The sequence below is a fragment of the Muscardinus avellanarius genome, assembly GCF_963383645.1.
Source record: "Muscardinus avellanarius genome assembly, chromosome: 1".
Lineage (NCBI taxonomy): Eukaryota > Metazoa > Chordata > Mammalia > Rodentia > Gliridae > Muscardinus > Muscardinus avellanarius.
This window is the reverse complement of record NC_137786.1, coordinates 208,147,789-208,174,402: the sequence shown is the minus strand read 5'-3', so window position 1 is coordinate 208,174,402 and position 26,614 is coordinate 208,147,789. Positions and strand designations below refer to the sequence as shown.

The 26,614-nt window shown below is 41.0% G+C and overlaps 1 protein-coding gene and 1 pseudogene across 2 annotated transcripts in view; one reads left to right on the top strand and one right to left on the bottom strand.

Moving 5' to 3' along the window:
* The window catches only part of CAT (catalase), a gene marked incomplete at both ends in the record, with an annotated part of 46,182 nt that extends 19,787 nt beyond the window's left edge, over window positions 1–26,395 (bottom strand). The window contains 8 exons of the mRNA XM_080718605.1: window positions 833–985; window positions 1,446–1,637; window positions 9,274–9,399; window positions 9,980–10,084; window positions 11,399–11,529; window positions 12,947–13,057; window positions 14,295–14,466; window positions 26,330–26,395. Coding sequence (XP_080574731.1) covers window positions 833–985; window positions 1,446–1,637; window positions 9,274–9,399; window positions 9,980–10,084; window positions 11,399–11,529; window positions 12,947–13,057; window positions 14,295–14,466; window positions 26,330–26,395 — 1,056 coding nt within the window. The remainder of the gene's footprint in view (window positions 1–832; window positions 986–1,445; window positions 1,638–9,273; window positions 9,400–9,979; window positions 10,085–11,398; window positions 11,530–12,946; window positions 13,058–14,294; window positions 14,467–26,329) is intronic.
* LOC308272502 (polypeptide N-acetylgalactosaminyltransferase 1-like) lies at window positions 3,766–5,466 on the top strand (annotated as a pseudogene). Its single transcript has one exon. The product of its transcript is annotated as a polypeptide N-acetylgalactosaminyltransferase 1-like (transcript).
* Window positions 26,396–26,614: the final 219 nt, after the last annotated feature.

Here is a 26,614-nt window from a genome sequence, read left to right as displayed (position 1 = left end):
CTGAAGCTGGCCAAGAACCTATGATTCTTTTGTTTTGGCCTCCCTAGTACTCAGCAAATTACAGGTTTGTGTCACCACCACACACTTGTCGACTTGAAAAAGCATATTAGAAAATTATTTAAAACAGGCTTAATGCCCAGTAACAACTGTAAGACAGATGACTTAATCAATGTGCCTTTAATCTCCAGCAGCATAATTTTTTGAGTGTGTTGGGGGAGAGGGGGCAACTGATCCCAGGGCAATCCACCACTGTGTGACATCCCCAGGTCTTTTTTATTTTTTTATTTGAGACAGGTAACCTCCAATTGGCGATCCTTTTGTCTCAGCCTCTCAAGTCACTGGGATAATAGGCACAGGCCTCCATGCCCAACCATCAGCATAAATTTATTCATATAAATTGCTCCCAGATTTGCTCTAACCAGTGGAAAAATGCAAACACTCTCATGGAATAGGAAATATCTGAATGAGGTGTTATAATCAATTAATTCTATTCCTTTCTGTCTGTTACAGACTAAATAATCCATGTTTTACTCTACAAATTCTAAGGTACTTCTATGTCTTTTTCTTATAATTAAATCTAAATGTTCATGTCTTCACATATATAGTAATTATTTTTAAGGAACGCCTATCTAAGGATGTTTTAACCTAGTGAGTCTCACAGAAACCAAGGGCTCAGGTTAAAGTTTAAGTAAATGCTCTAGTTAATTTCTTGAATAAAGATCACAACAAAATTCACATTGTGTGTATATTTGTGTGTGTGTGTGTGTGTCCATGAATGCGCACATGTGCTCACAGATACCTGCGTCAGAATATCTCAATCCACCAACCTTACCTGAAGCATTTTGTCAGGACTGGCCTCGATGCCAGGTGGCATGTTGCTTGGGTCAAAGGCTATCTGTTCAACCTCAGCAAAGTAATTAACTGGATTTCTGTTTAAGACCAGTTTGCCAACTGGGATAAGAGGGTAGTCCTTGTGAGGCCAAACCTGAAAATAATGTCATATTCACAATTACTGGACAATCAAATAAAGGGCATTAAATATACCCTTAAGAATATCAACTTTCAAATATAATCATGCTAGTAAAAGTAATAATTTTTAACCCAATAAAACATGGTAAGAACTTAAGAGGAGTACATTAGTGAAATCTTTCACAACAGTAAATGGTAAATATTGACCTTTCCATAGGCCAAAGTACATCAGCTTTTGAAAATTCATTCTTTGCTAAGAACAATAAATGAAGCCATGCACGAGAAGTCAAGGAATGTATTCGACAGAGGTATGAAAATGAGATGGTGGTGGGCACTCACTAACAGGCTAAGACACCCTACAGCATGGCCACCATCTGTAGATGACATCACACCACGGGAAACACTTGACAGGGATTTTTTTTAAGTAGGTAAGAAGAGACTTAAAAGGGAAAACAAAATCATTGTTGCTGACTTACCTTGGTGAGATCAAATGGATTAAAAGGAAAAGTTTCTGCCTGACTAAATGTCATGACCTGGATGTAAAATGTCCAGGAAGGATAGTTGCCTTTGGCGATGGCATTGAAAAGATCCCGGAGGCCATAGTCAGGATCTTCCTGGGAGAGTCTTGCGGCCTCTTCCACGGAAAGGTTTTTGATGCCCTGGTCAGTCTACAGAATAGAAGAAAGATCAAACTGAAATATATTGTGCAAGTTATCAAAAATTTATTTTCTTTTCTTCCGGGGGCTTATTTGAGATTGAACTCAGGGGCATTCTACCTCTGAGCTATACTCCAAGCCCTTTTTTACTTTTTTATTTTAAAACAGGGTCTCGTTAAGTTGCCAAGGCTATCCTCAAATCTGTAATCTTCCTGTCTCAACCTCCCAAGTACTGGGATTTATAAGCATGTGTCACTGCAAATGGCTATTATCAAAATTTAATCAGCAATTCTTTGAAAGATTATGAATAACATTAACAAAAGACTGAATTTTCTTTACAATACTTCTATTCAAATCTGATACTACTGAATTTATCAGGAAGAAATTCTACTTGATTAGCCTGATTCTTTTAAATGTCAAGGGGATTCCACTTACACATTTCATACTTAAATTAATCTTTTCAAGTATTTCATATGATTTGAATTTTTCTACTCATTACTTTTTGTATCAGAATAATCAAAATATATCTTAAAAATAAGCAAAGATTAATAAAATTAAAGAACTTCCCCTTTTTACATCAGTAATTTTTTTAAAATTACTCTCTAAAAACAGCTCAAACAAATCATTGAAATTGTGATTAACTGATTTCCCTCCATCCCTACCCATTATTTTTGTTTTGTTTTGAAAGAAATCATAGAATCATAGATCACGGAGCTGAAAATTACAGCACACCTGTTCTGAACCAGTTCTCTAATTAGGTACAGCCCGATAATAATTACATTAATTTCAGATTTGGCCTCACAAAGACTACCCACCCTCTTATCCCAGCTGGCAAACTGATCTTAAACAAAAATCCAGTTAATTACTTTGCTTCAGTTGAACAGATAGCCTCTGACTAATACTAATGCGAAATTAGTACTCTGACTCTCCAAACAAGTCAATACGACCCAAGAAAGCTGGGTCAGTTTCCCGAGTGCTCCCACCATATCGCCCTGCTCTTCCTCTGACCATGATGCCTTCTTCCCAAAGACTCCCAGAAGGCCAAGTGGCATGCAACACTTCCTCGGCCAGAAGCAACTCTGGAAGGCTGGTCTATTTCTACCATAGACACCCCCACTCTCTCCAATAACTGGGAAAGTTTGGACTCTTCTTACTAGCAGATCAGAAATGAGGCCACCTTCAGGATCAAAAAATCAAAGTCACAGCCAGGTGTGATGGTACACACCTGTGAACCTAGTACTTGAGAGGCTGAGACAGAAGGATTATAAGTTTGACGTCAGCCCTCAGCAATATAGTGAGACACTCAGCAACCCAGCAAGATGTGGTTTCAAAGCAAAAACTAAAAAGAGCTAGGGTGTAGCTTAGAGGAAGAAAATCCCTGGTTTCAACCCCCTATTACCACAAGAAAAGAAGAAGAAAGAAAAAAAAATAAAAAAGAAGGTCACCATGTGCAGGTCAAAGAGCTAATACATTAAAATGTGAAGTGATAATACTTTTCTGATTTTAACTGAATCCCCTTATTTATAAAGGAATCATCTTGGGTCAGACTAATCCAGACTGATGAATCCATGTCCATCTCAGGCTACCTCAGGATCTACTGCTGAAGAGACACATAAGCAATGCAGGCTTTGTAGTGTTGTGGACAAGTAATAGAATTATCTCAACTATACAGTGAAAAGAACTGGAATGCAGAGAACTTTAAATTCTATGCCCGAAGTCACAGTTCTCTAGGACAGTGAGGATGAATTCAGGCTCCCACCAACATGGCTGGCTGTCCCACACATAGTCATTTAGCCTTGCTCTAACTGATCCTACACAACTCCTTTCAGCAATTACAAGCCAATGGGTCAACTGTTTCTTAAAATTTATCCAAGTTATAAAGAGGAGTGGAGAAGCATGCACACCCCAGGAGCGGAGGCAGCCTGTGGGTCGGCCCAGTAGCTCAGACCCGTGGGCGTGGCAGAGGCGGAAGTGGAGGCAGAGGCGGAGCCCGGAGGGCCGACTGAGGACTCTGGCACCAAGCCACCACTGCTACCACCCGGGCCAGCCAGTAGAGCCCCGCAAGAGCTGCCACAGCAGGAGGAAATGTGGGACATGTGAATTTGGCATACGAATTCATTTGGAAAGCTACTTGAGTGCCATGAGAAAATCTGCATATTGCAAGGTGGTCCTAGCCACCTCTTTGATTTGGGTACTCTTGGATATGGTCCTGCTGCTCTACTTCAGTGAATGCAACAAATGTGATGAGAAAAAGGAGAGAGGACTTCCTGCTGGAAATGTTCTAGAACCAATACAAAAGCCTCATGAAGGTCCTGGAGAAATGGGGAAACCAGTAGTCATTCCTAAAGAAAGATCAAGAAAAGATGAAAGAGATGTTTAAAATCAGTCAGTTCAATTGAATGGCAAGGAGATGATTGCACTCAACAGATCCTTACCAGATGTCAGGTTAGAAGGGTGTAAAACAAAGGTATATCCAGATAATCTCCCACAAGCGTGGTGATTGTTTTCCACAACGAGGCCTGGAGCTTCTGCGTACCGTTTATAGTGTCACTGATCACTCACCAGGACATGTGGTGGAGGAGACTGTCCTTGTTGATGATGCCAGTGAGAGAAACTTTCTGAAAAGACCTCTGCAGAGTTATGTAAAAAAACTAAAAGTACCAGTTCATGTCATTCTAATGGAACAGCGTTCTGGATTGATGAGAGCTCCACTGCAAGGAGCCGCTGTGTCCAAAGTCCAGGTGATCACCTTCATAGATGCACACTGTGAGAGCACAGTGGGGTGGCTAGAGCCCGTCTTAGCTAGCATCAAACATGACAAGAGAACAGTGGCATGTCCTATCACTGACGTGATCAGCGATGATACTTCTGAGTATATGGCAGGCTCAGATATAACCTATGGTGGATTCAACTGGAAGCTCAATTTTCACTGGTAGCCTGTTCTCCAAAGAGAAATGGGCAGAAAGAAAGGCGATGGGACTCTTCCTATCAGAAAACCCCAAGGGCAGAAGGCCTTTCTTCAACAGACAGGGATTACTTTCAGGAAACTGGAGCATATGATGCTGGAATGGATATTTGGGGAGGAGAAAACCTAGAAATTTCCTTTAGGATTTGGCAATGTAGAGGAACTTTGGAAATTGTTACATGCTCACATGTTGGACAAGTGTTTAGGAAAGCTACTCCTTACACATTTCCAAGAGGTACAGGGCAGGTTATCAATAAAAATAACATACAACTTGCAGAAGTGTGAATGGATGAATTCAGAAATTTCTTCTATATAATTTCTCCAGGTGTTACAAAGGTAGATTACGGAGATACATCATCAAGACTTGGGCTAAGACACAAACTACAATGCAAACCTTTCTCTTGGTACGTAGAGAGTATTTACCCTGATTCTCAAATTCCACATCAGTATTTCTCATTGGGAGAAATACAAAATGTGTTAACAAATCAGTGTCTAGATAACATGGCTAGAAAAGAGAATGAAAAAGTTGGGATTTTTAATTGTTATGGTATGGGAAATAATCAGGTTTTCTCTTATACTGCCAACAAAGAAATCAGAACAGATGACCTATGCTTGGACATTTCCAATCTGAACGGCCCAGTTACCATGCTCAAATGCCACCACCTAAAGGACAACCAGCTCTGGGAATATGACCCCGCAAAATTAACCCTGCAGCACGTGAACAGCAACCAGTGCCTGGATAAAGCCACAGAAGAGGACGGCCAGGTGCCCAGCATTAGAGACTACAATGGAAGCCGGTCCCGGCAGCGGCTTCTTCAGAACGTCACCCTTCCAGAAATATTCCCAGACCAAATTTACAAAAAAAGAAAAAAATAAGGTTTGACTGGGCTACCTCAGCATACAGTTCTGCCTCATTCTTAAGTAGCAAAAAAGGAAAAGTGCTTTCCTCTGCGGGATGTAAGATTTATCAGCCATTAAAACTCAGACTCTTCTAGATTTTCACTAGCTGTGTATCAGCCTTCCTGTCCAAGGACGTGAAACTGCATAGTAGTGAGACTGTGCGCACTGATGTTTACAAGATTGAAAGAGTCTTTCGTCAAGAATCATAGGAAAGAATATTCAGACAACGAACAAGCAACGGAACGTGCTTTCTGAAGAACTGCACCTTTTACCGTTTGCTTGTACATCAGTGATTTCTGCTGAGCGTACTCTCATAATAAAAAGATTTCCAAGAATTTTTTTTCCTGATTAGAACTGGTAGCTAGTATATTAAATACTGATGTAAAAGTATATAAAAGAACTGGAACCAGATTCAGAACCATGAAAACAACATTTTTACAATAATAAAAAATCTATATTAAACAGGATTTAAAGAAAATTGGAACTATGAGAAGTACAATTTGTTATAGTATCAAATTTCTACATAGATTTTTATACCTCAGTGGGGAAAAATAACTTATTCCAATGACATTCATTCTGTTTTCATCGGTAATAGTCATGGATGCTTTTATTTTTCTTGTGGTGCTGAAAATGGGCTGGGAAAAAAAGCTCTTTAAACATATTTTAAGCTGGGCGTGGTGGCGCACGCTTGTAATCCCCGCGTTTGGGAGGCTGAGACAGGAGGATCGTGCAGGTTCGGAGTCAGCCTCGCTGACTTAAGAGACTCTGTTTCCAAATAAAATATAAAATAGGTCTGGGAGTGTAGCTCGGAGGTAGAAGGCCCCTGGGTTCCATCCTCAGTACCACCCAAAAAAAAAAAAAAAAAATTAATTTTTTTCTAGAATTGCCTTTATTTGGTCTGTGGGCTATTGGAACTGTAATTTTTAATTACCTTCTAAAAATGGAGATTTAAATGATGTCTGACTTCAACAAGTCAGCTATCTCAGTTGCTCTGGGGTCAGCTGGCTTATAGACTCCATCTCTGTCTCTCTCTCACCCCCCCCCCACACACACATTTCTTACATTTTCAACTTCTTAGCTTGATTCAACTGATTATGCTTAGTACCCAAGATTCATGCTACTATACTACTGATTTGGTTTCACAGCAATAAATCTTTAGTTCTTTATTATTCCAATTAACAAAAGGTTTACACAGTGTGGTTTCCTTGGGTATTTGGAGAGAATATATTTAATTTTTTTAAAAAAAAAAAACCTTTTCCACTCCATTCTTTGATGTGCTTCATTGTCAAATCCACATTTAGTTTAGACTCTTGAACTGTAATGCTGGTCTGCTGCTTTTTTTAATAAAATCTGAAAATATTTAATTGGCATTTTTAATGAGTTAGCCAAAGATGTGCAGTTATTATTTCATACTACTAGTCTTGCATTTCTTCCCTAAATTCAATTTAGATTAAATTGGTCTTATTTTTCTCTGATTTTTAATATGACAAAATCACCTGTGTATCCATAAATGTTTATATTAATTTTTTAATCTCCTGGAAAGAAAGTTATCATTGTGGTGGTTTTTCTGATACATAAATCAGTCCATGGCAAAAATGTGTAATTTTGCTTCTTATCTGCAAGATTATTTTAATGGTATTCTTTTCTTGGATTATGAAAGACTCTCACTGCAGGCAGTGCTATTTCTTGTGCCTACAAAAGTTTCTGAAAGTCACATCACTAATGTGTTTGCCAGACTGAGTACACACAACATTTCACACTTTGTGTTCATGTTAATCAGCACATGTGGGTACTTTTAGAATGAGGTTGTGATACAGAATGTATAAACTATCCCCAGAAAATTTGAAATGGTGCAGGTGCTGGATGGGATTTTTTTTCCCATGAGCTGTGTTAATCTATCTTCCGTAGCCATAATGCTTAAATAAGATGTCTAATCAATAAATCTTCATGCTTAGAATTTCAGGTTTTTGTACTCCAGTGTAGTTGGGTTTTATCCCTTATTTAAAAAAAAAAGTTTAATAGCACTGTGATTTAAGGTTTTATTTTGTTTTTTAAGGTTTTGTTTTGTTTTGTTTTTTAAGGGGATGTAAGTGATTTAATTCCTGGTTACTTTTAGAACTTGATAGATAATCCCACTGCCTTATTTCTCTAATTAAAATATTCCTAAATACTTTGAAAATATAAAATATTCCAGAATAAAAAAAATTAAAAATACAGAGAGGTGGAAGTTTTCCTGTTTAATATACCTACATAATTTTTCAAAATAAAAAATATGCATAGAAGACAGCACTTGGACGTCATTAAGAGGAAGATTACACTGGTCATGCACCTACTTTCTTCTGCCTGTTTTAGCAGAAGTTATTTGAACACAGAAGTTCTCAGGCTTCTTTTTTTTTTTTTTTTTTTGCAGGTCTGGGGATGGAACCCAGGGGCATTTGGCATTTGACCTCTGAGCTACACCTTCTGCCCTATTTTTTATTCTTTATTTTGAAACAGGGCCTCATTAAGTAGATGAGGCTATTGGCGAACTACGATCCTCCTGTCTCAACCTCCCCAATGATGGGATTATCTGTGCCACCACACCTGGCTTAAGGCTTCTATTTATGACAAACCCTCTGAAGTACACTGGTGCTATCACTTATTGTAATCAATGCCAAAATCATACCAAGACAGGGCCCTTTAAGTCATTTCAGTTGGTTAAAAAGTTCTCCAAAGCTTCCCCAGAAGTAACTGATTTGATCTGAAAGCAAGCTTTTTGTTTGTTTTTATTTTTCCAGTTTATTATTGTGGTTTTTTTTATGCTGGATACTGAACCCAGGGGCATTATATCTCTGAGCTACAATCCCAGTCCTATTTTATTTTTAAATTTTGAAACAGGTTCTCACTAAGTTGCAGAAGGCCTCACTAAGTTTCTGAGGCTGGCCATGAACCTGTGATCGTCTTGTCTCAACCTCCCAAGTATGGGATTAAAGGCATGTGCCACCACACCTGGCTATCAAGTTTGAAACAATATAACTTTGTTTTCTGACATTTGTATTGATTTTACTTACTTGTCTTGTTCATAATACGTCAATTAATGCTAAATCAATAGATGGATGACCTAAAAAGTTAGAAGTGTTTTTAGTATCATAGTATCAGATGTTGGAAGTGATAGTGAGACTAGTATATGTTCCGGTCTGCTTTAGTACCTTTCTGGAGCTCAGAAGATATCTATGCTCAGCAAAAAGAGTCAGGGCAGGAAAAGCAAAGCACCACCCACCTGCCTTCAAACTCCAACAGAGAACGCTAAGGAAGCTGGCTATCTAGGTGGAATTCCCTTTCGGCCAGGAGGCCTGTCTGATCTTACCTTTGAGTTCCAACCCAAACCTTAGCTCTTCCCACTCCAGAGAAAAGAAACTTAACATGAACCAGCCAGCAGCAGAAACATTACACCAGAGAGTCAGCAATAAAGCTTTGTTTTTTCTAGATACTTATGACAGAGCTTACAGGGTCCAGAAGGAAAAGGAAGCTTAAACTGTTGCCAGCAGGTAAGTGCTCTTGCCTCTGGCCACACTCAAAGAGGAGATCAAAGAGAAGTTCTAACGGAGCAACTTGAATGTAGCATTCACTGGGATGCTGGCCAACAAATACTCAAGGTGCTGATGACTAAATCAATACCTCCCATAGCTTGAGAGTGGAAGAAAGGGAAAGGCAGGAGAGGCATTCCTGCTCAATCCTTCAGGAGAAATAAGGAGAGGTGGGTGGTAGGAGCCGTGTACACTCTACTCCAAAGGCAACATGTACCTTATAATGGAATTTGCAATAAACTGCCTCTCCATTTGCATTAACCAGCTTGAAAGTGTGGGATCCATAGCCGTTCATGTGCCGATGTCCATCTGGAATCCCTCGATCACTGAACAAGAAGGAAACCTAAGGAACAGAAGTGTAATGCCTCAAGTCTTTCAGTTTAAATCAAAACACCCTAGATTTTATAAGACTCTCCTCAGTTTCCCTTACTGACATGGAATATTTCAATCAATTTTCCATGAGAAAAGTTACCATTATCATTTCATTTATAGAAAACAATACACAGAAGTCTTTCAAATGGAGCAATAATGCCATAACTCAAAGTTCTGTTAAGAATACCTAAAAAAAAATCTGCAAAGTAGCCTAAATTGTTATTCAAAATTCATTTTAATAGCAAAATACTTTAGTACTATTTTACTTTTATTTACCTAATATAAAGCTTTACTTAGACTAGAGACTTTAATATTGCTAAATATCACTTGATGTCCTCAGCTATCTAGCATCAAGTTAAGGCCAACATATAAAGGAAGATAAATAAAAAACAGTCATTAGAAAACTTCTCATGATCAAGAAATCTAAGGATACATCCCAAAAAGAAAGTCAAAAAGGCAAACTGGAGAAATATCTGTGGACTAATTAAAAGTTTCATTCCAGGTGATACATTATAATACTGTGGGGGAAAAAATAGAGGGGTGGTTCCCACCTGATGCAGAGACTCAGGACGAAGGCTCCAGAAGTCCCAGACCATGTCTGGATCCTTCAGGTGCGTTTGAGGATTCCTCTTTTGGCTGTGGATAAAGGATGGAAACTAAATGGGGAAAAAAAAGAGAAAAATCCAAAAACTAAGTTAACAAGAATTAGGGTGTCTTGCCTGATATATTGCCTACTGTTCATTTATGGATTATAATTCTTCTTCTTTTTTTTTTTTTTTTTTTTTTTGCAGTACTAGGGATGGAACCCAGGGGCATTCTACCTCCCAGCTACACCCCCAGCCCTATTTGTGTGTGTGTGTGTGTGTGTGTGTGTGTGTGTGTGTGTGTGTGTGTGTGTCTGAGGATGGAACCCAGGGCTTTAACCTCCGGGCTACACCCCCTGCCCTATTTTTTATTCTTTATTTTGAAACAGGGTCTCACTAAGTTGCAGAGGGCCTCACTAAGTAGCTGAGGCTGTCCGCGAACCGCGATCCTCCTGTCTCAGCCTCTCGAATGCTGAGATCACAAGTGTATGCCACCACACCCAGCTTCCTATTTTTTATTCTTCATTTTGAAACAGGGTCTCACTGAATTGCAAAAGGCCTCACTACATAGTAGTTGAGGCTGTCTGCAAACCATGATCCTCCGGTCTCGGCCTCCCAAAATGCTGGGATAACAAGCGTGCACCACCACGCCTGGCTTTTGGGATTATAATTCTAAACAACACTATCCTAGAATTTTAAACTGCTAAAACCCTAAAATAAAATTAATTCAGGACCTGGGATACCTAAAGTATTTAAAATATACAATGCTAACACTAACATATTTCTTTAAAGAAAAAATATACACACACACACAGATCCCATCTATGTCTATATGCACCTCTACACAGAGCATGTATAGACATCCTCTACTTACTTCTTGGGCAAAGCCTCTGTTTTGATTAATCTTCAATGCTCTGTAAAGAAAACTGTACTATTCCCATTAAGGTCATGAATCTTGAAATGCCAATTCGAAGACTAACAGTAATCATTGTAACTTAATTTTATAAAAAGACATTAAATACATAAAATATATTTCAAACAGTAATCCAGATAACCTAAATTCTTTATTCTGTCTTTCTGGGGCTTTCCCTCAAATGCCAGCCTACACAGAGTATTTAAAATCAATTTCAGGCCGGGCGTGGTGGCGCACGCTTGTAATCCCCGCGCTTGGGAGGCAGAGACAGGAGGATCGCGCAGGTTCGAAGCCAGCCGCGCTGGCGTAAGAGACCCTGTTTCAAAAATATAAAATAGGTCTGGGAGTGTAGCCCGGAGGTAGAAGGGCTTCCAGGAACCCCAGTACCACCAAAAAAAATAAATAAATAAATAAAATAAAATAAAATCAATTTCAATCAACATATGTGATATGTAAAATGCTCTGCTGCCTACCAATATGGCGTCCCTGATGAAGAAAATAGGGGTGTTATTTCCAACGAGATCCCAAATCCCATCTTCTGTATAAAATTTCACTGCAAACCCACGAGGGTCACGAACTGTGTCAGCTGAGCCCGATTCTCCAGCTAAAAGAGTCAAATGGGAAAATGAAGTTTAAGCCATGATACCTTCCATTCAAGAATCCGAAAGTCTAACCAAAAAAAAATTGTAATCTGTTTCCAACCATTTCCTAGAAGCAAATTGAGTATTTATGTGCTCAAGATATTATTTTTACCACCTACCAGCTAGTTCAGTCTACAAATCAAACAAAAGAATTAATTGAAAGTAATAATAGAATACATATAACAGCTAAAAAGATTAGACATCAGATAACCTTGTTTAAATAAGTAATTAAATTTTATATTAAAATGAGAAAAGAATAATTATAAAGATAAAGAGAATGAGTTGTTAAAATTATGAGGTTAAGGAAATTAATCAAAATAAAAGTTTTATTCTGAATCTCCTTTATGTTTGCATTCCACAATCTGTGTGTGTGTGTGTGTGTGTGTGTGTGTGTGTGTGTGTGTGTATGTGTGTGTGTTGCTAGTATTGCTAGGAATTGAACCCAGAGGTGTTTTACCTCCCAGGTATACCCCCAGCCCCTATTTTATTTTTTACTTAGAAACAAGGTCTCGCTAAGTTGCTGATGCTGGCCTCAAACCTTCGATTCTCTTGTCTTAGCCTCCCCATAGGCATGCGCCGCCACACTTGGCTCCATGATATTTTTAAATGCACAGAGCCAAAAGCCAGGCATGGTGGCGCATGCTTGTAATCCCTGTGTTTGGGAGGCTTAAGACAGAAGGATCACACAGGTTCGAAGCCAGCCTCAGCTACTTATTGAGGCTCTCAGCAAATAGGTGAGACCCTGTTTCCAAATAAAATATATAATAAGTCTGGGAGTATAGCCCAGAGGTTGAAAGCCTCTGGGTTCCACCCCCAGTACCACCAAAAAAAAAAAAAATGCACAGAGCCTGACACAGAAACTGAGTCACGCACTGTGATATGTGGAGATATAATTTGGTAAGTCTGAATATTTACTAGCTCTGTAACATGGGGGCGGGGATCACTTAACTATTCAGTTTTTGAAATGAAATAGTCCCATCTTGCAAAGTAGATACACCTTAATGTCTGTAAAGCACCCAACCATTGTTGTGTAGACTTAATTCTCAGTAAAGAGCAGCTGTTGCCATGATTACTGTGTAAGAGCCTCACTCTGTGCTTCCCTTTGAGGCAACCACTTGTGGAAGGTTCTTTCAAAATGTCACAAAATTGCAGTGGTGGCCCCCACATAAGGGTGATTTCCTAAGCCTTCAACAAGCAGAAAGAAAAGTAACTTCCTACATTTCTCCAAATTATGTTTTTCTACTATAAAAGCTGCTAAAATTTGGAGAAGTACTTGTTTCCTATTTCCTAATAAGTTTTTCTTGAAATTAAGTTATAAATGTCCCAAATAAGGTACAGGTTGAATTAGGCAATGCTAGCCATGCACAGGGACATACTTACCGACGGTAGAGAATCGAACTGCAATCGGAGTCCTCTTCCCAACATGCTCAAACACCTTTGCCTTGGAGTACCTGGTGATGTCATGTGTGACCTCAAAGTAGCCAAAAGCACCTAAGGAAAAGGACACAAAAATACATGTCCTGAGACCACAGAACCTGGTGACAAGAGAAAGCAAGGATGGAGCTCCAGCCTTCTGGGAGCATCCGCGTGATGGGTAAGGGGAAAGCACAGTGTACACACCCTATCACTCAGGGCTCAAGTGCACACCACACAGTCAGGGCCAAGAGGAGGAGATTAGTAGAGATGGACATCATTGGTCAAGAATGACCCAAGGACTCAGGACCTCAGAGGGCCTTCAAATACAGGTGTAGCCCAGGAGATAAAGAGAAAAACAGACAAGAAAGAAAATATGGGAAAATAAAAAATAGTTTTAACACTTAACAAGAAGTCCACAGAACCGAACAACATACTGAGTCATGACAGAAAAGACACATGCAGGGAAGACAGAAGTAATCTCATCTAGAAAGACAAGAGTAGGAAGCCCTAACTGGATCCCAGGAAGCAGGCCAAATGTCTTCTTCCTTTCTCTTACTGCTTTTTAGCTTCTCTTAAACACCATTCCCAGTTGTTGTTGCCATCATAAAAGTAAGATCAAGGTTTTACAAAAGCTTTAAAAAAATAGGAGGGAAAAAGCCGGGCATGGTGGCGCACGCTTGTAATCCCCGCACTTGGGAGGCCGAGACAGGAGGATCGCACAGGTTAGAAGCCAGCCTCAGCTACTTAGTGAGGCTTTGAGCAACTTAGTGAGACCCTATTTCCAATTAAAATATAAAATAGGGCTGGGAGTATAGCCCGGAGGTAGAAAGCTCCTGGGTTCCACCCCCAGTACCACAAAAAAAAAAAAAATAGGAGGGAAAAATACCACAAATCCATCATTCTAACACAAATGTGCTCAATTTTACAGTTAATCTCAAAATGTACTCAGTTAAAAAAGCACCACTTAAACTAGTTGCTATTACAGTATATGTATCTGTACTTGTATCTCTAATTACTGTGTGTATGTGTGTGTGTGTGTGTGTGTGTGTGTATTTGTATTTCTGTACTTTTATTCTTTTGATGAAGTGCAGGATGGAAGATTATTGCTTTTAAAATAAAGTATCTCATATATAACATTCAACAACAACAAAAAAATCATTTAATACTAATTTCCCTATTGATGAACATCTTTCTTTTCTACAAAGAAAGGAGATGTGGCACTTCTATTAAAGATCTTCCAACCCTTTGGGAAATAATTTTCAGCCAGGTTCTATGAAATGACCCCTGTACATCAAATGAACCATGCTCTCACCTGCTCCTTTAGCATGGACGACTCTCTCGGGAATTCTCTCTCGGTCAAAGTGAGCCATTTCATCAGTGAAGACCACATCCTGAACAAGAAGGGGCCCGCGGGGCCCTGCAGTAATAATGTTAAGCTTGTCTCCTATTGGGTTACCAGCTCCAGTGGTCAGGACATCAGGCCTCTGTGTGAACACCAAAAGAAAAAGAGTGCGGGAGAGTCAGTGTCATCAACTTCGTATGTTGCCACAGGGTACATCACTGCAATTTTTATACCTACTGCCCTAACTCTTTTTAAATGTCTTGTGTCCGAAGTATTGAAATACGCCAAGATACATCACTGTCTGAAACTTATAGTAAGGTCTCAGAAAGACCTGACAAATCCAACACTAGTCTGCTAAAACACTGCTCTGAGGATCAGAAACATGGCTAAATATAGACTACCAGTTCAGCATCTGCCCAGACAGGGAGACCCCAGAGGGTCCCAAGTGCTTAACACTGAGTGTCAAGCTGACGGCAGCAGTCTCTAGAGTGGCTACACCCTGTGGTGCATTCATTTCTCCCACACAATGTATCTAACTACTTGTACCATCTCCTGCCTTTTCTCCAGAAGGTGACAGGGTGGAGAGTAGGAAAACTAGAAAAGTCCTGTGAGCTGTTTGAATAAACATTGACTAAAAGAGATCTTGGGATTTGCAAGATTGTAAGCAAGACTGTCACACACACTAGCAGAACCCCCTTGCCTGCTAGAACTATCTTCGCATTGGGCAGACTATCTCCTAGTGTTACCATATGAATTAAAATAATCAAACATAAGCAAAATGCAGAGCACACACACAATGCCCCCGCTCCACTGGCTGTGAGAAAGTGACCTGACAGAAGCAGAGCATTTTAGATTGTCCTAGCATTACAACAGATGTGCATTCCCCTTGCCAGACCTCCACCCACAACCCTGCGCCCACCCAGTGCCCATCGAGTGGCAGAGCCTTCCAGATTGCTAGAAAGGTTAAGGGTTGAATCAGCAGCCGCCACCCAATCACACCACTTTTTTTTTTTTTTTTTTTTTGCGATACTGGGGTTCCTGGAAGCCCTTCTACCTCCAGGCTACACTCCCAGACCTATTTTTACATTTTTATTTGGAAACAGGGTCTCCTAAGCCAGCGCGCGCAGCTGGCTTCGAACCTGCGCGATCCTCCTGTCTCTACCTCCCAAGCGCGGGGAGTACAAGCGTGCGCCACCACGCCCGGCCCAAATTTTTGGAAACAGGGTCTCTTAAGCCAGCGCGGCTGGCTTCAAACCTGCGCGATCCTCCTGTCTCTGCCTCCCAAGCGCGGGGATTACAAGCGTGCGCCACCACACCCGGCTCACCTCTCCCTTTAGTTTAAACGTAAAACTTTGCTTTTCAGCCTCAACTATATGCTGGAATCACCCAGGGAGCTCTTTAAGGCATGCTGATGTCCAGGCCCTCCCTCTAGAGATTTTGGATATAAGCCGTCTGGGTGAGGTCCAAGGTACTTTTAAGTCCCCAAGTGATTTCAAAGTGAAGCTCATAATTGAGAATCACTGATCTAGAGCTTTGGGATGATCCAAAATTAAAATAATACGAGTCAGAGAAAAATAAAACTGTCAACTCAGCTCTTTAAGTGTGCTGTAAACAGAAATCTAAAGGAAGCCTAAAAATATACATAAGGTGGATATCTCCTAAGGGAGAGTGGGAGAGAGGATGCCAAGGGAAATGTAAAAAGAAAGTCAAACAGGGCCAAGTCTCATTTACATTTCTGCATCCCTAATGAGGGAAGGAGCTGCCACTAAGAAAGACAGGAGACCCTACCACATGGTCCCTCCTGATTGTGGGGCCAGCACAACGTAGTCAAAAATAAAACCACACCAAAGCCGGGCATGATGGTGCAAGCTTGTAATCCCCACGCTTGGGAGGCTGAGACAGGAGGATCACGCAGGTTCAAAACCAGCTGCGCTGGCTTAAGAGACCCTGTTTCCAAATAAAAATATAAAGTAGGTCTGGGAGTGTAGCCCTGAGGTAAAAGGGTTTCCAGGAACCCCAGTACCACCAAAATAAATAAATAAATAAATAAATAAATAAATAAATAAATAAATAAATAAATACACACCAAAGCCGGGCGTGGTGGTGCACACTTATAATCCCAGCATTTGGGAGGCTGAGACAGGAGGAGTGCGGTTCGCAGACAGCCTCAGCTACTACTTAGTGAGGCCCTTTACAACTCAGTGAGACCTTGTTTCAAAATAAAGATTAAAAATAGGGCTGGCGCCGGGCATGGTGGCGCACACTTGTAATCCCCCCGCTTGGGAGGCTGAGACAGGAGGATCGCGCAGGTTCGAAGCCAGCTCCACTGGCTTAAGAGACCCTGTTTCCAAATAAAAAACATAAAATAGGTCTGGGAGTGTAGCCCGGGTTCCATCCCCAGTACCACCCCCCCCCCCAAAAAAAAAAAAATTGGGCTGGCAGTGTGGCTCAGAGGTAGAATGCCCTTGGGTTCCATCTCCAGTACCACAAAATAAATAAATAAATAAACAAACAAATACCACACCAAAAGGAGGCAGATACAGAGCAAGCTGGATGAATGCATATATACTAAAGCATAGACGGTCTTGCCTGATGATACTAAATTATGAAATTGTAGTCGGGATGCTGGAATTATGTCACAATTGGTCTTCCTTCCCACCCAACACAGAAATCCCCTTCCTGATATCAGTCCTGTTAAGAAATAAAGCTTGGTTTTCCAGTTACAAATGAAACACTCCGAATCCCTTCCAGTCCCCCACTCTAATAGGATAATTGGCCTAAATGATAACTTTCCTCACACAAGCTCATGTATATGCATTTTACCTCCAAAACAAGTGTGGCAGAAAAATCTTCAATAGTCAGCAGCACGAAAACGAAGCCAGTGGGTCAAAGACTAGAAAGGGAAAAGTCCTCCAGCTTCGGGGAATATTTAGGGCAATGTTCGATAAGAGCAACTGGCCTAATACAGGGTTGAGTTTCCATTCGCAGGTGAGGAGCAGGAGGCAGTGTGTTTGTGGAGATGAAAATGATGCAACAAAGGAGGGCACTGCTCAGGGTCCAGCAGAGCGCTTGCCTAGGTGGAGCTCCTGGGTTCAGTCCCAAGCACCACAAAATCCACAGCAGCAGTGTGAAATGCACCTCACTGGGATCTGGACAGGAACAGTGTCAAAAGAGACAGGCTGTGTCACAGGTCCCAAGACCGTACACACTCAGCGATTCTCGAGGACTCAAACCAAAGTCACAGTGAGAGCTATAATTCACCGCAGCAAGAGGAAACAAAGCAAAATCAGCAAAGAGAAATGGCTCATAGAGTAGACCAGGAGGAAACCAGGGCGAGCTTCCAAGAGTCCTCTCCCAGTGGCGTTCCCCCAGGACATGCCCACTTCCTTCAGCAAAGAGTTATGGCCAGATGTGTAAAATGGTGTCTAGCAAGGAAGCTCAGCTCATTAGAGATGGAACCCAGGGGCTTTCTACCTCTGGGTTACACTCCCAGACCTAATATTATATTTTATTAGAAACAAGGTCAAAGTTGCTGAGAGCCTCACTAAGTAACTGAGGCTGGCTTTGAACCTGTGCAATCTTCCTGTTTCAGCCTCCCAAGCACTGGGATTACAAGCGTGCACCACCACACCTGGCTGGCCAGGGCTTTTTAATGAAGGGCTGGTCACACAGGCACCCTCAAGACTTCCAAAAGGACGGCAGGTGTTCAGCACAGTTTAAACACAGCTATCAGGATGGGTGAGAATCCTTCCCCCATACCAGGCTCAGACAGCAAATGAGGGCCAACCTTGCACGCAGGTGTTTCTAGGGATAGCAGCTCAGGCCCACGATGGTCACTGCTTCTCTTTACAACCAGGGAAACTTCTCTTTACAACCCTATTGACTGGGCATTTGTTCATTTCTTAGGTGTGACAATGGTACTAAGGAGCCCTTGTCTTCTAGAGATACACGTGGAAATATTACAGATGAAATGATACCACGTCAACAGTCTACTTCAGAAAATGGAGTTGGGAGTAATGGGACAGATCATTATTGAAACAAGACCATTATGAAGACTGAGGAACAGGCACTTGGAGGTTTGTTACACTGGCCTCCCCTTCAGTACTGGCTTAAAATTTACCATCGTATCGTTTGGGGTTCTTAGATACAGAATCAAAGAGAAATGTTTATTGCAAGAAATATGGTAGGTGTTGAAGGAAAGGAAAGAAAAAATAGAGGACTGCTTTAATAATGCTAACACACAAATGTTAACTCTGAGCAGACTCAGTTCTTTTCCTAAATTTACATGTTTATTCAAGACAAGAGCAGGAGAACCCAGCACTGCACACAAAATATACACTAGGCAACAAACCTGGTGATCAACACTGGCTCCTGCCCAGAGGGCTTATCATCACTAGAAAATGTGGAAAACCCTAACTTCCATGTTGGGCAGTCAATCCTAAATTTTTTGAGTTTTTATGCTTTTGTGGGTGCATTATATAGTCTTACATCATAATCCAAATATTGGGTTCAGTCTGATGTTCCTTTCTTTTTTTAATCTTAAAGCACTCTTAAGTATCAGAGGATCCCCTACACTAAGGAGATTCTCAAGCCCAGAATAAATAAAGAAATTTACAACACTGGGAAATTGTTCTCATTGTCTTCAAGATAGAAAACTGTTTTCTGGATCGTAAGTCTTCTTCACTAGGATGCACTTACATATTTTACAAACTGACTTCAGTCTAGTTGAGCCAATAGGTGCCTTGGTTAAAAGTCAATATAAAGCCAGGTATGGTGGCACACACTCGCAATCCCAGTACCTGGGAGGCTGAGACAGGAGGATCATGGATTTGAGGACAGCCTCAGCTACATAGTGAGACCCTCTGCAAATTGGTAAGACCTTATTTCAAAATAAAGAATTAAAAATATGGGGGTATAGCTTGGAGGTAGAATGCTCCTGGGTTCCAGCCCTAGTACCACAAAAAAAAAGGTCAATATAAATTAAATATTTTACACTCGACAGGCAAAAATGACTTTTCATTCTATTTGATTCAGGGCCTAAATTACTCAATACACTCTACTTATGGTACTCAATAAGTAAGGTACTCAACTCAATAAATAATATACTAAATAAAATATTAAGGTACTCAATACATTATGCATTCAATAAAATACTAAATATCATACAATAGAAAAAAATGAAATCTAATAAGGGTAAGAAAAGAACAAAACTATGTTCCTGATAAAGAACCTAAGTAGTTACTACTGGATCTAAAAGTATACTGTAAGTTGTCTAAGGAGCATGCTAGCTGCTATTAAATCAGAAATCTTAATGGCCTGCCAACCTAAGTACTGACAGACTTTCTAAAGAACACTGATATTTATTTGGGAATAAGCAAAGAGCACTGCAATGGGTAAACCATGGGGGAAAGGGACAGGATAAAAGGAAACTTCCAAAGGCAAAATGAGAAGGTTACATAAATGATTTTGAAACAGTAATCAGTGGCCACAAGGATTAATAAATAACAAGGGTGTTTATGGACCAGTAAGGAGCATGGCGCCAGACCAAAGCTGGACAGACAGCTGCTAGACAGATGCCCTTGCACATGTATTTTCTGTGGGAGGTTTTCTGTGGCCTTTGTACAAGGTTATGGCTCTGGCATTCTTTTGTGAAGAGTTCGTGTTCAGGCCTGGTACCTGAGGTCCTCCTCCATTACCTCCCAGCCTTATTACTATTAGGGTGTGACACAAGCAACTCCATTTTGATTCTGACAACTTTCTCCAGGCCTTAGGCTAAGATTAACACACACAGCAGGGCAGAACTATAAGGTCTCTAACTGGCAAGCCTGGAGTGCCTTCTCCTTGTGGTTTAACTGCATGGGGACAGAGAAAGCAAAGGACAGAAGAAAATTAAAAATGATTCCCAGGAACTCTGGAACGAGAACCAGTGGGTAGTTTTAATTCCAGAAAAAAATAAAGTAACAATTGCTTTTTAACAGAAAGATAACAAATTTCAGACTCCATATTCACAAAGCTAGACTTTTAAACACAAGAATGACTGAGTTCAGCTTCTCCCTCATCCAAGGGAGAAATGTTTGTTATTTAAGGCCCAGTCCTACTGTCATTTATAAAAGTAAACATGTTATAAGAGATTTTTTCCTCTCCTCTTGGTCAATTGCCAAGTCGTTCACTTTACTGTTTTAATGTTTCCATCAGAAATGATCAAAACATTTGCTACTGGTTTTCAATAATTAAAAACTGGATAATCCTAAAGAAAATAAACCTTTAAAATACAGAGAATAATAGATAATGTAAAAGAGATTTTTGTCTGTCTTGAAACTATCTTACCTGGTAGCATTGAGAACTGGCCTAATCCTTCAATCTTTCAAAGAAAGCAGAAAATATCCTCTCAGTACTTGGGAGGCTGAGACAGGAGGATCACAGGTTCGTGGCCAGCCTCAGCTAATTTAGCCTCAGCCAGCCTCTGCAACTTAGTGAGAGCCTCTTTCAAAAATAAAGAATTAAAAAATCGGGCTGGGGTTGCCGCTTGGAGGTAGAATGCCCCTGGGTTCAATCCCCAGCACCACAAAAACAAAACAAAACAAAAAAAAGCAGGAAATAGAGCCTTTGGAGAGACAAGCTCAGAAAATGACAAATAATTTACCCATAAATGAAAATTATTTCTTTATTCTTTATATTAGAAGGTGTAGTAGACCTAGTACTTAAGAGAGAAAATAAACATGTTAAGTTGTTTATTTTACACTTTGAAGTCAAGCCTCTTTTACCTAGAAAAAAATTATGGACTTGTTTTAAACTAGATATTGTTTAATTATTGACTTGTTTAAACTAGATATTGTTTAATTATTGACTTGTTTAAACTAGATATTGACTAGATATTGTTTAATTATGGACTTGTTTAAACTAGATATTGTTGAGAAGAGAGAAATGAAAGCTTAGAAATTTTGCTTCCATCTCTCATGTCTCTTCTGCTGACACACCATGACTTAGCAAATCCCCACCTAAATATCTCCCATGAGAAATTACAGTACATAGGCTGGGGGAGTAGTTCAGTGGTAGCATTCTGGATTTGATCGCATTACACACACACACACACACACACACACACACACACACGAGAGAGAGAGAGAGAGAGAGAGAGAGACAGACAGACAGACAGACAGACAGACAGACAGACAGACAAGAGGGCGACATTTTACACTGAGTTAAGGTACTCAGTGGTTCCTTCTCCAAACCCAACATTAGCGATGTAACATCAACAGAATTATTACCAAGGTTACCCTAGACACCACAGGCCTCATGGGCTATCATACCCAGACAACTCTCTGGCAGGACTGAACAGGCTAAGACCCAACCTCCCTCCCAGCTAACAAAGGGCTGCATCACAAGGTAATGCCTGAGATGTTCAGATTCTCCCAGTATGCTCAAGGGGGCCAAACAATTCAATTTTTTAAATGAAGAGTGATTTGCTGACAGATACTGCAGAGAAACATATACAAAACAAACAAGGATGCTTATTAAACTTAAGTATCCAGAAGGAAGAGTCTTTCATTCTAATGAATGCGCAACAATGTTCCCACTTAAGTGCCATTCACAGTGACTAGGGATCCCTATAGAACAGCCTCCGCCTACCAAGATGTTTTGAAAGAGAGAGAGATAAAGATTTTTTTTAAGTAGATCCAAATTATGCCTATGAAGACACTTTGTTCAATGCCCAATTATTAAAGTTAACAAAGCTCCCAATTCACTTGTCAGCGGCAACATCTGACCACAGAGAGAGACGCCCAATAAATTGTTGGCTGACTCTGGTTCCAAAGGAGGATCCACCCAGCCTAGCATTCTATACCTCATTCTTGAGGGAGGGGACAGCGCAGCACAGCACCCTCCTAGAGCAGTTCCGGAATGTAGTCCTCACAGTCTAGGAGAGCAGAAGGAAAGATACTGATAGAGAACTCCCTCACCACTGACGACCATTTCCCAAGCAAGAGGGAGATATATTTTTTAAATCTATCACTGTCATACTTTTCTAACAGAAAGAATATTTTAATGTCAGAAAGTAAAAAGGTATATTCTCTTTTTAAAAAGATCACATTTATTACCCCATCGCCACATCACAAGAAAATGGCCAGTCTTTCACCAAAATATGGAATGGATGTTTCAGCCAGAGTTGGCTTCCTGGACACAAGGTAGACTACATTTCATTTGTGGCCTCCATTACAACCAGATGTGGCCCGTTAGTTCCAGCCAAGGGACTATGAGTGGAAGTGATCCTGGCCCTTCAACCTACCAAGTACCCTCCTCCGCGCACTTAACCCTTCTACAGCTGAACAGTACTAGGAAGCCAGATGCTGACCAATGGGGAGCTTCCTTCAGCCCGGAGCCCTCAGTAACTGAGAGCAGCACACAGGCACTCCTTTAAACCTCAAATCACTCTGGGCCACCATGTAAGAGAGAAGTCAACTGCTAATATGTTTACACCATCATACATGTTGGGCTCTATTGTGATAACATCTAGCCCATTCGTGATTTCACTTAAAGGACGGGCTATGACTCAACAATAAAAAGACAAGAAGTTCAATTTTTAAGAGAACAAATGATTTGCTAACAGATACTGCAGAGAAACCTATACAAATAATAAGCATGTGAAAAGATGTTCAGTATCATTAGTCATAAAACCACAGGGAGATACACCTCAGAACACAAGAATGACTAAACTTTAAAGACCTACAATACCAAAAACTGGTAGGATTGTGGAATTCTTATCCACTGTTGATAGATCATATCTATCAACATATCTATCAAATGGTACAACCACTTTAGAAAAAGATTCAGCAGTTTCTCATAAAATATTCACTTACTACCCTAGGACACAGTAAAATAGGCATTTTCTAAGAAAAATGAAAATGCAGGTGTACAAAAAGACTGATATAAGAATTTTCTTTTTATTTTCTTTTTCTTTCTTTCTTTTTTTTTTGTGTGTGTGTGGTGTACTGGGGTTTCTGGAAACCCTTCTACCTACGGGCTATACTCCCAGACCTATTTTATATTATTTTTATTTGGAAACATTGAAACAGGGTCTAAGTTGATGAGACTCTCATTACTTAAACCTGTGATCCTCTTGTCTCAGTCTCCTAAGTACCGAGGTTACAAGCATGCACCACTATGTCCTCCAAGTATTTTCAAAGAAACTGTATTCATAATAGCCAAAAACTGAAAATAAGCCCAGGTGTCCAGCTGCAAGATAAACAAACCAAGGTATAGTCACATAATGGAATATGACTCAGCAATAAAATGAACAAACTAGTGATACATGCAACAGCATGAATGAATCTTAGAATATTTTTGCTGAAAGAAAGAAGCCTTCTACTAAAAAAATATATAAATCAATGGTTTAAAAAAATTTCAAAGAGCAGTTTCCTAGGGCAAGATTGTAGGGATTTGCAACAGATGGCTAGGAAATAACAAAAGGATACTTCCCAGGTGATGGCAATCTTCTAAATTTTGACAAGAGTTTAATATTCACTGGCATATATTTATTAAAAGTCATAGAATAGTACTCTTAGTACCTGTGTTTCATATGTAAATGTCACCTTAAAAGCATAAGTGTACACTGAACTCTTAATTTGCATTAGGGTAAAGTATACTGATGTCTTCAACTTACTCTGAGATGCATTTTAAAAATGAATAGACTATTAGATTGTGAAAGGCTGGGCAAATGTAGGAACCTCTTATAAAACACATACAGCAAAACGTTAATTACAGAACCTACATATGGGTATACACTGCACAATTGTTTCAACTTTTCTGAATGTTTGAAATTTTTTCATAAAATGTTTGAAATTTTTACAAAAATATGTACAGGCTATGTGGCACATGTAAAATTCCTTTCAAAGGGTAAAAATAAGCAATTTTTACTCAAAGTAGCAAAAATTGAGGAACAAGACATTAATGCCGTTGCCAATCACGATGATGTACACAATGTATTGAGATGCTGTGGCAAAGCAGTATTTCAACGGAGAGACCTGGTTACAGATGTGCTTTGTGGGCCAGCTGTCTTTAACATGGGAAACTATGTTGGGAAAATCAACAGCAAGGACCTAATAATTCAACACAATTAATTATTCTCCCAAACAAAGAAGTGGCAAGCTAACCTCAGAATAAAGGGAAGCCCTTTAAAACTGAATATATTTTGTTTTATAAGTATCTCACTGAAGCTGGGTACGGTGATACATGCTTGTAATCCCAGCATTCGGGAGGTTGAGACAGGAGGATCACGGTTCATCGCCAACCTCAGCTATTACTAAGTGAGACCCTTTGCAACTCAGTGAGACCCTGTTTCAAAATAAAGAATAAAAATTAGGGCTGGGAGTGTAGCTTGGAGGTAGAATCCCCATGGATTCCATCCCCAGTACCACAAAAAAAAAAAAAAAAAAAATCTCACTGAGCAGGGCACAGTGGCACACACTGGAGGGTGGAAACAAGAAGGATCCCAAATATGCTAGCTAAAAACAGACTCTGTCTCAAAATAACAAGTAAGTGAGAGCTGGGGAAGAGCTCAGAGGTAAAGACCCCCTGGCTTCAATCCCCAGTGCCACAAAAAGTAATTAATCTCATTACATGGTCCATATTTTTCTCAATTCCCAAAGTATAAAACTCCAGTATGAACCAGGAATTAGCAACTACTGGGATGCAACAAGTTCTGGCCCCAAAAACCTCTTCTAATCTTGATTCTGCCACCAACAAGCTGCACGTCCTTGATGAAGACTCTTATTCTGTCTAGTTCAAGAACTCATGAAAAAACGACTTTCCTAATATCATATAACAAAGGACAGGACCAAGAGTTTAGAGATGTATGGCGGTCTCACAAATAGAGACCCATTGACACAATCCAAGAGCACTTGGCATCAGTGGGGGGGGGGGTGTCTCATGAAAGTCAGTCAGCACAGTCTTGAGAAAGAGCACTGGGCAGGATGGCAGAGCTCTGTCTGTCATGTTAACCAAGCATCCATGGAAACTGGCCATGACACTCTGGTCCAATGGGCCAAAGGAAGCCTCCAATCAGATGCAGTCTCTTTTAACCCAACCTCCTCAAAGATGCCCTTTGAGAATCTGCAACCCTGGGCGCAGAGGCCAGAAATGCCTCTCCGACCACAATGGGCTAGAATCCTCCTCTTTAAAGATTCTGTTCAGATGTCACCTGCTTTGGGGTGCCTTGCAGCCAACTCAGAAGGTCCCTCTACTCTCACAGAAAACCTGGATGGAGTCCTTAGGGGGCCAGAGAGTGATCATCTGTTTATGCACCTTGCCTCCCAGTCCAGACTGAACTTCTCAAGGGCGTGGTACTGGAATTTGTACATGGTCTAGCACAGTGCCTTGCACATCCAGGCACCAAAGAATACGGAACAAATGCAATCATTAACCCCTAATGTCACCGTCATTTCTACAATGATGTTGGTAAGTGCAAATAAAATCGTGGACGGAAAAATCCTTTTATTTAGTCGTGGAATGCTGTGCCTACTACATGTCTCCGTGAATGCTCTAAGGACGTCGAGATTATAAAAGACGGTCCCTGGCACCCGACAAACACGAAAAACTGCAGATATTATTTTAGGATGATAGATATCATTTTATCTATCTTAGATATTATTTTAGGAAGGCTAAAGCTAGAGCCTGCTTCCCCTCCCCACTCACTTCCTTTCTCGCGGCTGCTCTTTCTCCAAGCCTGTTCGTTCCTCCCTCGAGCTGCGACCTCTGGCCCAGCTGGCAGAAATACAAAATTCCGAGCCAACCACCCGCCTCTAGTCGCCTTGGACAAACCTTGCAGCCCGGCGCCCTTCCCGCCCAGAGCGGCTCCCGTCCTCCCCACGAATGCGCTAGTCCACCCGGGAAGGCGGACCCCTCCGCCCGGGGCCGGTGGTACAGCCCAGGGCGACGCCGCCGCCGAGCAGGGGCCGTTACTCGCAGACAGCTCCGCTCTCCGCGGCGCCACCGGAGAGCACGGCGTGTACCTGAGCGCTCCGCTGCTCCTTCCACTGCCTCATCTGGTCGCTGGCTGGGTCTCGGGTGTCCGCCATGGTGTCGGATTAGCTTTGCAGAACGTGGCAGGCCGCCTCGACTCGCGCGTCTCCACCCTCAGCTCACGGTCGCCTCTACCGCCCGGCGCCGGAGTTGTTGGTTTAGCTCCGCCCACCAGCACCGCCCCTGACACGCCCCCTGGTGAGGCGCCTCCTGATTGGTTGCGAGGGCGCTGGGCGGGGTGGGATTGAAAGCCCAGGGCGCTCCCTGCTCTTAAA